Source organism: Pholcus phalangioides, unplaced genomic scaffold, assembly GCF_987345545.1.
Source record: "Pholcus phalangioides strain wild (caught in Gottingen) unplaced genomic scaffold, Ppha-v1.0 ptg000017l_1, whole genome shotgun sequence".
NCBI classification, from domain to species: Eukaryota; Metazoa; Arthropoda; class Arachnida; order Araneae; family Pholcidae; genus Pholcus; species Pholcus phalangioides.
The window spans coordinates 30,380,119-30,392,710 of record NW_028301610.1 but is presented as its reverse complement, the minus strand read 5'-3'; the positions used below and the strand labels follow the sequence as shown (position 1 = coordinate 30,392,710).

The following is a 12,592-nucleotide window of genomic DNA, read 5'->3' as shown; positions in this document are numbered from 1 at the left end:
ATATGCAGGCCAATAGACACCATCAATCAACTCATAAGTTTACAACCTAGAATTTCTTATTTGAAACAAAATTCAATGGCTTTTCTCTTTTTTCCTCATATCATAATAGGGATGAGGGAAAAAAATTAAGATTGAAAATTAATTAAAATTTTTAATTTATTAATGAAATTTGAATCTGATATTTTCAAATGCTAATCATTTATAACAAATGTGGTATTGTAATTAATATGTTGAGCATATTTGTCTAATTCTTGAATTTCTTCACTTGAATCTTTTTTCTTTTTTTTATCAGTTATTTTAGTTTAGTCACTGATTTCAAAAATACTTTGGATTTTCAAATTTTTGCTTGTTTTCTTTATAAATTGTAGAAAAATGTGTAGGGGGTATACACTCCCAATTGATATCGTGACAATGAGTTTTATTACAATGATTTTAATGAGTAGTATATTACAATGATTTTAATGAGTAGTATATTACAATGATTTTAATGAGTAGTATATTACAATGATTTTAATGAGTAGTATATTACAATGATTTTAATGAGTAGTATATTACAATGATTTTAATGAGTAGTATATTACAATGATTTTAATGAGTAGTATATTACAATGATTTTAATGAGTAGTATATTACAATGATTTTAATGAGTAGTATATTACAATGATTTTAATGAGTAGTATATTACAATGATTTTAATGAGTAGTATATTACAATGATTTTAATGAGTAGTATATTACAATGATTTTAATGAGTAGTATATTACAATGATTTTAATGAGTAGTATATTACAATGATTTTAATGAGTAGTATATTACAATGATTTTAATGAGTAGTATATTACAATGATTTTAATGAGTAGTATATTAATTTGAAGACGCACTAGGCCTCGAGCATCACTTTACGTTTGCTCCACGGTGCTGTAAAGATGCCCTGTGCATTTCCAGGGTGTCTACCATCACGGAAAAGTCACAGAATGGGAAAAAAATCCCGAAAAAGTCACAAAATTTGAGTAAAGGTCACAGATTATTTTGATTTTCCAGAGATTTTTATTTTTATTTTTTCCTCCCTAAAATCTAAGCTTTGGAGAAGCTATGGCATTCCATATTTTTCCTTGTCTCTCGGTTTCTTTCCTTTTTTTTTTTTTTTTTTTTGCTGATCATTTGATCATTTGATCAATTTTTGCTCTGCAGGGTTGGTGAGTAGCAACAGAAAAGAACAATGTCAATGTGTAGCCACCCTACATTGGGGAAGACATAATATGGGTAGGGCTAAAAAGCTATTTAGCCTGAACGAACAAAAAGAACTTTTATTTCTTTGCTTGTCGGGACCTTTCAACACCTGTAATATTCCCCTAAAGCAGTGTTCTCAGGGTCACATGGTAATTCCTAGAAAGGGGGGGGGAGGGTTTGACAGTAATGGACCACAGCAGTAAGAAGTCCTCTTTGGAACTGGTCTAGGTCAATTCGTCGTGCTCAACTTGTCGCGTGACAATTCGTCACATTCAATTTGTCGCAGTGTCAATTCAATTCATTGTGCTACAAACTCATCGCGGTACAAATTTGTTGCAGACTCATTCCATCACGATGTCAATTTGTCGCGACAAATTTGAATTGCTTTAAAATTCAAATGTTGTGATCTTATAAATAGGGTAGTTGCTTTAGGCGTAAAAAATGGAACTAATTTTTTTTCTCATTTATTGGAAATGTTCCCCATTTCTATTTTAATTTTTAACAAATGAATGAAGGAAAGTATTCATTAAAGTCATCAAGGAACATGGAACGTACACCAAGATAATAAATTGAGATTCAATAAATTTAATTTTAATTTTCACCATATAAGCTGCATTTCTGTCGGAATTTCCATTTCTTGCAGCAAGGGGTGTTGGGGGCATACATCAAGATAATAAATTTCAATCGATGTTCCCCCTCCCAGCACAATTTCTGTAATTCACTATTGAAGAATATATCCATGCAGAGAATATATCTTTGAGAATTTTTTTATCGGCAATATATCCAAGTTTTATGTGTAACAGCTGCGAAAAGACATTTTCAAATTATTTTTTTGCAATGCAATGTACGTTTCAAATGACTTTGTATTATTACACAGAAATAATATTCAAGCACTACGACCATAGGCACCAGAACCTAAGGGCGATGCCATTTGAGCTCCCCCTCCCACTCCAATAACTCATGAATATACAATGCAATGCACCATTCCGCCTCCTGAGTACGGGTTTGAGTCCCTTATATACGGAATGAATGGCGATTTTCAGCCCCCCCCCCAATGCTTCCTTCATGTCAGCGCCTTTGACTGACCAAGGGTACCGGAAGTGTTTGGAACTTGTGGGTTCTTGATCTTCAAGTAGGAAATTTTGATTTCTGAATCATTTCTCTGGGTGCTCATACCCATTCCATAAACTACCGTGGTCACCCACAGCATCTTTGTCTCTGACACCACTGCAAATGTCGATCGATTTTTGATAGTTTTTTTCATCTCTAAAGTAACAACTCTCAAGTAAAAAGAATGAAATCAGACTTTTAATTAGCCCATTGTATGTAACTTCATTTACATGACACTCATACGGCCATAGGCCATTTTATAAGAAATTTAAACTGGTGGGGCACTAGCAAAAAAGGGCACTCGCAAAGCGGAGTAAGCTGCATTGTGTTTGTACAAATGACATAGATGGCAAAAATTTCAAATTTTAATGAAGTTATTAATTAATAAAAATATTAATTAATAAATTATCAATTAATAAAAGCATTAACTAATGAAATTATTAAACTCATCAATTAATTATAACTCTCTCTCTTTGTTAATGCATAAGATATGCAAAACAGGGAGGGGGCAGCAATGTACAAACTTGAAAAAAAACATGGCAAGAAATCTATCAGAAGTTTACTGAGTAAGCTGCAATAAAAAATTATGCACAGTGGGGGGGGGGGCAATGCCACACACATTGTGTTGGCATTGATTCAAAACAATATAAAAAACATATGCGAGATAGAAGATTATAGCAAGTACAAAAGGATGCGAGGTGAAATTTTATAGCACATGCAGAACAGGAGTGTATAACATTTGCAAAAATAGATAAATGAAGGTATGCAAAAATGCGCTAAATAGGCAAAAACAAGAGTGTGTGCTGCATGATTGGAGAGGGTTGCGTGGTGCTGGCATTGATTTGAAACAATATAAAAAACATATGTGAGGTAGAATGTTATTGCAAGTACAAAAGGAAGCAAGATGACATTGTATAGTACATGCAGAAAAATTATGATTGTTTTCAAAAAAGAGATTCTAGGGTTCGTACGGTGCTTAAAATCTCCTTAAAAGGTCATTAATTTTCATTTCTTTTTTAAGGGCCCTTAAAAACTCCTTCCAACTGTTTCTCAAAAAAGTCGACTTTTTCCCCCACCCTGGAATATTTCCTGCTAAGGTTGATGAATGGTTGATGATGAGTAGTACTTGATGCTGAAAGAAAGTCCCTGAAAAAAGAAGAAAAAAGAAAATATATATAAGGCGCGTCGGGGTGGGGGAGGGAAGATTTCTTTATAGGGATTTCAAGGCCACCCTGTAGCGGGTGGGAACAGCTCTGCAGACGACTATCGCAGCTAAGAGATAACGGCACCTGATTCCTCGGACTACAGTGGCCACACCCGCTTGTGATATGCTGAGAGAAACGGGAAAAGAAGATTGTTGTGCTGTTTAAAAATTGACAATAAAATTGGAATAAAGAAGTTAGCTAAGTTCTAACTGTCATTCCTGTCAGAAAATGATGCTACTATCAGTGGTGGGAACTCTGCGCCAAAATTAACATATTGCTCCTGTAGTGCTTTCGTATTTTTCTTCGTCAAATAGCGCGTTTTCATTTATTTATTTATTTACTTTTTTGTGTGTACTTGGAAACTTCTCGAAATACTTTTACACCTGCCTTGTATGTACCTTAGGCCGGTATTACACTATAAAAGTTTGATAAAATTTCTTTATAAAATTTGACAAAAATCTTTTATGAAATTTGACAAAAATCTTTTATAAAATTTGACAAAAATCTTTTATAAAATTTGACAAAAATCTTTTATAAAATTTGACAAAAATCTTTTATAAAATTTGACAAAAATCTTTTATAAATTTTATATTCAAATTTTTTTTGATAAAATTTATTTTATAAAAGAAATGGACCACATTACACTATAAAACCTCGTTGGGCAATTCGCCTGTTGTGGGGTTGTATTTGTATTTGTAAAAGATTTATATAAAATTGTTTTTGCAAAAGTTTTCGTCAGTCTTCGTTAGTGTTGTGCTGTTGCTGGTAGTAGTTATGGATGGAGAAATTTTTTTACCATTTGCTATGGGGGGGAATTTATCATTTGCAACCTCTGTATGGCTTTGGTTTTAAAAAAACATGAAACTTATGTGGATGCAGGGGCGTCAGAAGTGTTTCTAAAATGCGGGTGCGCTTGTCTTTAGTTCTATATAGGAAATTTTAATTTCTGAATCTATTCTGGGAGTGCTCTGATCCATGCCACAAATTACTGTGGATTCTTGAGCACCCACAGCACCCCCGGCTTCGACGCCACTGTGTGGATGATTGTATTGGATGAAAAAATTTGCGGAAGAAGCTAATTATTTTGATGCATTACATCTAGCTGGGAACGCAACTTAATGAAACATGAATATGTCAGTTTATGAAGAAGTTGACGAATACAAACACCCAGAGTGAAAGTTTAGCGACTAAATTATCCATGTTTCATCATATTACTTATTGCGGCTCATATGTCACGGTAAAATCCCAGAAACTCTGGTTTTATCAAGGTGAGTTGGTGAAAATCCAAAAAACACTTGTAAAAGTTTTCATTTCAGATTTTTACCAAGTCAAAGTCTGTTTTAAAAGAATCAATTAATCACCATGAACTTATTAGTTTCTGATGCTTATTAGTTTATGAATAATAATTTAATAAGTATAAACAAATAATGAATTAACAAACGAAATAACCACCATGATGAGGTTTTGACACTATTTAAGAGTATTTAATGCTCATAATTTACTTCAACCAGTTAAAGCCTGTTTTAAATGAATTAATATAACATCATTAACTTAATAATTCCCCGCCCTTCTTGATTAATTAATAATTGCTCAATAGTTATAATTACTAATGTGAATGACACTTATTAATGAATTAATAGTAATAAGTATTTAAGAGTAAAACTTATTTCGTTATGATGGCTCGCTGCTTGCGCTGACGCACGGGGTTGCTGAGCGTGCTTCGTCCACTGATCTGCCTCTCCACGCATTCAATCATGATCCCGCACCCCTCTGGAGATGTCGGAACACTAACTAATGGCCTTGAGTACAAGTGAACCTAAACCTGGATACATGGCAGCATTTAGGAAAACTAATAAATACAAATACAACGCCACAACAGGCAAAATGCCCAACGAGGTGGCTGAGATTAAGATGCCCATAAAAATATGGATGTCATATATTTTAAAAATATAGCAACCCAATTAAAAATGCAATTAACAAAAATTATAATCAATATATACACATGATAAAATATTATACAATGCCCATAAAGAATACTTATGGTTGTCTTATTCTATAGTCCGTTTCAGGTTAACTTTGCAGTGAAGGGGAAGCTACGAGGGAACCGCATCACTCGTTGCTATGGGAACGAAAGCCTCTTAACCAATGTATCGATGCGCTGCCTCAGTAAGATAGGGCCGATTCTCGCCAATCTCACTGAGAAAAATATTTTTTACGTGTAACGTAATTGCACAGTTAGATTAGTAATAATTATAGAATTAAAAGAAAACCACTGCCGATACTTTCAGAAACTAAAGTGAGGTTTTTGAAATCATTTGTTTTGTTTTTTGATTAGAAAATGTTTTAAAATTTAGAAACAAATAATTATCTTCTATCAGCGTGTCACTAACTCTTCATTGATGGGCCGTAAGTAACATTAAAAATTTCAAAAAAGTCATATATTTTTCTGCAATATTTCCCTTACCTCAGCTGAAATTTATTTACAAAAAAAATCCAAACAATATTATGAAAGCAACGTGTAATTTTAAAATACTGTATATTAACCATGGCTCTCAAAAACTTGGGGATTTTTAATTTTTTCTTCAATTTATATGGAAATAATTAATGTTAAATAAAATTAAGAAGAAGCAGGTTAACTCTGTTTTCACGTGTAAATGCAGGAATAGCACCAAATAATAATAATGATGATACGGAAAAGTTTAGAATTTTTTTACTCACTTTTCTTGCCGAAATTTCTGTCACTCGACCTCCCCCCTTCCCCGAACGGTATATGTCGATGCCACTTGTTTTCCCGACAGCTTTAGTCTTTTGTTACGGTTGATGTGCTGCTCATGGTTATTACGGATTATTCTTATGGAGTTTTGTTTACAACGAATATTCAAAAACCTAAAATATAGTATTCAGGAATGGAAGAGCAGAGAACTTTAGCGTGGCTATCTCTGGGGAAAATTAAGACACAACTGTCACATAACAGATTAAAGCCCAAACCACTGTGGACCCCCCCCCCCCCCACACACTCATTTATTGTATCTCAAGAGACGCTAAAGGCAAGGGGCATGAGGAGAAACAGGCGGGTGGAGGATGGCGTCCGTTCGTGTGAGTGGAAGTCGCGACTCTGTCAACACTCTCCGTGATCGGAAACTAAAACTATCCCATAAACATGGCAAAAAATAAATAATTTAAAAAAGGAGGATCTATAACCAAAACTTCTGCACCCATAGAGGGCCTCTCACAAGTCACAATAGTATCGGCACTCTCGTGGAAGAGAAACACTTCTTGTAATCTATGAGTGAATATCTGAACTCACTGAAGGCTATTTTTAGGAGAAAATAAAACTGATTGAATATTCGTTTTTATGTAAGCCTACAACTGCATGTAAAACTGAATGAAAAATTGTATCGTTATGGAAAATTCAACCAAATAACGAAAAAAAAAAAATTATATATACAGTATGTAATTGTGTAACGGAAAAAAACACGACAGTGATATTGGCGGGGAAAATTTCTAGGATATCGCGCCAGAGTGTCGTTGCCGTTGCTATGGATTTTTAATAATGGTAACCAATATTTTTTATAATTTAAAGATTTTAAACAAGTAAACATCGGTTCAAAACGGTTTTTTTCAGTATTTTTTTCAAAATCATAGAAAAAATTGAAATATTCTGTATAAAGGTTCATCTTAAACCTCCGATAAATGAGAACTATATTTTGCGGCGAAGGAATACACTCTCTACCTTTCTCTTCACTGCAAAGTTAACCTGAAACAGACTATAAGTATAGATAGCTTCTCGATTTACCCTAACATGTTTATCGTATTTCTTTTTAAATGTGTCAATTATCAATAACTATATAACCCATTGCAATATGAATGAAATGAGTTCTACACATTATTTGGATACTTTTTCTAAATGGAAGTATGTCTCTAGGATCAACAGTTCACCAGTAAAATGCAGCAAGGTGAATTATGAAATCGGCCTGTATACACAAATATGGAATACATTTATATTCAGATATATATATATCTTTTGATTTCAGAATGCTGCTTTGGGATTGTGATGATCGCAGTTACAGTTATTATATTGAAATTTCTATAGATCAACAACATTGGCATATTGTTGCAGATAAGCGTAATGAAGCATGTCGGTATGTGTATGGATTATCTGTTTTGATGTTTGTTCGGTATGTGTATGGATTATCTGTTTTGATGTTTGTTCGGTATGTGTATGGATTATCTGTTTTGATGTTTGTTCGGTATGTGTATGGATTATCTGTTTTGATGTTTGTTCGGTATGGATTATGTGTTTTGATGCTTGTTTTTTTCAATCTCCGCTGAATTCATGAAATGTGGTCGAATGTTTTGTTTTATTACATAAGTACTCCGTAAGAAGGGTTTTTTTTTCGAAATTTGACCCCTAAAGATATCTTCACACACATCCATCACGGCTCGTCTCGATCTTGTGTCAGTTCAAAAAATATTCTTCTTCCCTCTAGTATTTCCGATTGCTACACTTATTCGCAGTGGAGGGAAGAAGAATATTTTTCAAACTGGTACAAGACTGAAACGAGCCATGATGGATGTGCGTGAAGATACCTTAAAGGGGTCATAAGGGGTCGAAGGTAATATAGAAAAATAATGCCAAGCCAAAACTGCTGAATATATTCATGAAATTCAGTCAAACGTTTTGCTTCTTGACGTGAACACTCACTAAGAAGGGGTTTTCCTAACTTCGACCCCTAAGGAATTCATAAGGAAGGTTTAAAGGTAATAGAGAGAAATCATGTGGAACCAAAACCGCTGAAGCTCTATTCATGAAATTTGGTCAAATGTTTTGTTTCATAACATAAAGAAGGGGTTCAAAATTCTACCCCTAAAGGGGTCATAAGGGCCAAAGATAACATAGAGAAATTGCACCAAACCAAAACCGCTGAAGCTATAAATATCAAGTTTTGTCAATAGTTTTGTTCCATGGCATAAAAACTCACTAAGAAGGGTTTTTGAAATTCAACCCATAAGGGGGTTCAAAGATAATACAGAAAAGTCACACCCAGCCAAAACTGCTAAAGCTACATTCATGAAATTTGATCAGAAGTTTTGCTTCATGACATGAACACTAACTAAGAAGGGGTTTTTCGAAATACCACCCCTAAGGATTTAAAAGTAACGTGTGTATAACTTATAAAATAAGTTATCGCGCTGAGCTGAAACCATTGAAGCGATTTGATTCATGTAATTCGATCCAATTTTTTGTTTCTTGACTTGAACACTAACAAAGAAGGGATTTTCCAAAATTCGATCCCCGAGGGGGTCATGAGAGGGTGCAAAATAATATTCATGAAGTTGTGTCAGTAGTTTTATTTCGTGATGTAAAGACTAACTAAGAAGGGTTTTTTCGAAATTCTATCCCAAAAGGGAGTAATAAAAGGAGTTCATATGAAGAAATAACAGAGCTGAAATCACTGAAGCCATAAGCATGAAATTTAGTCAATATTATATTTCATAATGTATGTATCCACTAAGATGGGATTTCTGAAAATCCATCTCCCATGAGGGGTTCAGATTTTATATGGAGGAAATTATTGCCCAGCAATTTTCAGATTACCAAATCCACGCTAGCGGGTAACAGCTAGTTATTTATAAGATCTTATTGTGTGGCAATATTATAATTGTCTCATCCGCAGGCTATTTTATGCAATTTTATTATTTTATTTTTTTCATTTTGAAAAATATTTAAAACTATATTGTAAACTCTTCATTTGTATGCAGAAATTGAAATAATTTTAGACGTCTTATCTACAACCTTCAGTGACATTAACTGACAATTCATTGATTTTTTTCTTTTTCTTTTTCTGTTTTGTAAACTAGGTGAAAACATGCATGCAACTTACATATCTATACCATTTGGTGTTTAGTTCTATAAAAAATACATATTTCTATCACAGCCACCTCTTTGGAAGTAAAATAGTAGTGAATTGTCTCTGTGGTGATAGACCACAGGGCATGGTTTGTTAATAATTGAGTCACCAGCTAACTTGATTAATTCTGATCTGCTGAAAATCAGATGTAAGAAAATGCTGGATTTTTTTTAAACCCAGCCCAAGTGGATTTTAAAGGAGTTTTTGAGTAAAATGGCAAAAGTTAATTTATTCCAAGGATAGTGCCCATCACTTAATGTGATCGCATTGGAACTGAGTTTTTGATAATAACTGATTGATAACTATATCCAAAATAATTCCAGACACAAATAGGATGACCATATGTCTACTTTTATGTAAAATAGGATAGCTCCAGTTCCCCCCCCCCCCCATACAAAACTGGTTGCAATACTTTAGATCTATCTTGTCACAATTACAATTATTTTTATTGCATACTTTTTGTTCAATTATTACAAAAAGGGTGACACAAAAATGAAATATTTTCCACTCTCAACAATAGTTGGTACTTCATAAAAGAAATCGTAGACAATCTACTCAACATTTTTTGGTCCTATATCTAGGTAGAATAGACATCAGAAAAAACTCTGGCACTTCATTCAAGAACCCCTTACTATCACAGTAAGGCCCCTGTGAATTCAGCTTGTTAGCATGCAACATATCATAGCAATCCCAGATCCCAATTGCTTATTTTTAGTTCGCAGACAACAGATTTGAAAAACGGAAAACAATTTTTCCACCACCTGTAATTTATTATTTACCAATTAGTTTTACAATTAATACTAACAACCAAACTCATTAGCAATTGAAATTTTTGTATGACACTTTTCATAACAAATTTTACTCAGACATAATTCATCATGAAGGAAAATGGGCATCTCACCAAGGTCTGCTAGTTAATTTTTCACATGAATACTGCAACCCAATTAATCTGACTCATTTTACAGTTTCTTTCAGGAACCAGGGAAGACCTTTATCATATCTAAGTTAGATAAATCTTTTGACTAGTATTTTAATCCATCTATTGTAACGTAACCACCAGGACCATCTAGTCAGGAGATGTCACATGGAAGCAGCATCTTCTTGCAAGTGTAGAGTTAATAGTCACCATGTGATCCAAGCTTAGGGGCACCCACATTCATGTTACAGTATCCACAGAAATCTGCTGCAGCATAGCAGATCGTGACCCTCTGCGTGATCAGTTCAACTGTTCTGCAATGAGCTTGAAAGAGAGGATTAGTGTTAAACCTTAAAATACACACATGGTTCAGCCGGTAACAAATTATGTGCTTCAGATAGAGATGTAAAATTCTCGAGAATAATCTTTTGGAGAATATTCTCATCAAGGAGAATATTGTCTGCAAGGGCTACTATTGTAAATAACTTGAGAATATTCTTATAAGTTCCTGATGAGAATATTCTCCTGCTATTTATAATATAGTTACATTTAATATCCTTGAGAATATTCTCTGAAAGAACTACTTTCATAAATTACTGGGGGAATATTTTTATTGAAAATAATAAGAATTATTCTGAAGTTGTTAATAATAGTCCTGCCAGAGAGTATTATCAAGAATATATGTAATAACATGTATTATAATAAATAATCTCAATAAAATAACTTGATAATAATTATTATTTTCAATACGAATATTCTCTAGTAATCTATAATAGTAGTCCTTTGAGAGAATATTCTCAAAAATATTCTCTGTCCCTGTCAAGAAGATGGAAAGTACTAAAGTTTGTAGCCCACAATATTAAAGTTTGAAAGCAAGAAAATTAAACCAACATGGCTGAATTGCACAACTTTTAAAGACATATGAGTGATACACAGAATTTAAATGTATGTGCGTTGAAAAAAAACAACAGTTCTGTATCTTCTTAGAATGAAGGTGATTATATAGGAATAGCTTCCTTTATCAATCAGCTTTGGTTTAATTTTCTGTTCTGAACCTATTTCTGAAAATTTATCTTATTTAAAATAATTTTTTAAGGTTTTAATCTCAAGGTTTCTAAAATTTCCAAACTTTTAAAACCTCTCATCATGACCAAGAATATTCTCTTACTAAAAGTTGTCATTGGGGGTGATTATGCCAAAAATTGCTTTGTTTTAAATGTTTCAGGCAATGAAAACTGATTTATATTTCATAATATAAACAAAATTAGTAAAAAATGTTTCATTATTCACAAGAAAAATGAATATTCTCAATTATTACATCCTGGAGAATATTCTCGTTCTTCGAATATTCTCACATCTCTAGCTTCAGAATAAACTATTCCAGACAATTACTTCATGTTAGATAAGGAGTTGACTTTGAGTAGGCTGTAACTGCAATCAAGCTGCGTATTTATACAACAGAGAATGAGTTATTTCTCAAGTCAAACAATTTACAAAAAACTGTCCCAGGACAAAAAGAAGCCATGTCAATGAAAATATCAAGAAAATTAGCATACTTTCACAACATTTTAAGTTTTTGAAGAAAATATTTTAAGGTATCAATAGCCTAACAATACGAGGCAAACTGGCCAGGCTCTCCCAATGTTTAACAGGCCTATTACATGATGAATCAGGTATTCAGCAAAAGGTTTATATTATCCTGGCAAAGGTCTGCAGCCGACCGCCTAGAAAAAATAAACAAACACAAATTTATATTATCTTGACAATTATATCACACACATGCATAATGCAAAAAACAATTCTACCAAATATCTAGACCAAAGGATGATATTTCAACTGGGGGTTCTTAGAAAAATTACGGAGGAATGAGAGATTAATTTAGATGGGACATCAGCAGCTGACCTGCAGTCTCATTCTCATCTAACAACTGGAAGACCCCACCCTCCAGCTGAGAGACTTAATGAACAAACTAGCCCTTGATGGTATGCTAGTGAGACTTGCCCTTTGATGGTTTCCCATATGTGAGAGGCTCCTGCGGTCTGAAAAGTAAACAGCTTTCTCAAAGAAATTATGTTGACAGAACCCAAAAAAAGGGGATCCCAACCAAACATGTTACAAGCAGAACTTGTAAGCTGTACAAAAAGCGCAATAGCCAGAATCCAAGGGTGTTCCTCATTGCAGGGAGGTGATATAAAGTATGAATTGTACTAATGAAAAAAA

At 33.5% G+C, this 12,592-nt stretch overlaps 1 protein-coding gene across 1 annotated transcript in view; it reads left to right on the top strand.

The window, feature by feature from the left end:
• Positions 1-12,592, top strand: part of LOC149072882 (BTB/POZ domain-containing protein 9-like) — an 87,127-nt gene that overhangs the window by 62,328 nt on the left and 12,207 nt on the right. The window contains exon 11 of the mRNA XM_089247395.1: positions 7,579-7,686. Coding sequence (XP_089103521.1) covers positions 7,579-7,686 — 108 coding nt within the window. The remainder of the gene's footprint in view (positions 1-7,578; positions 7,687-12,592) is intronic.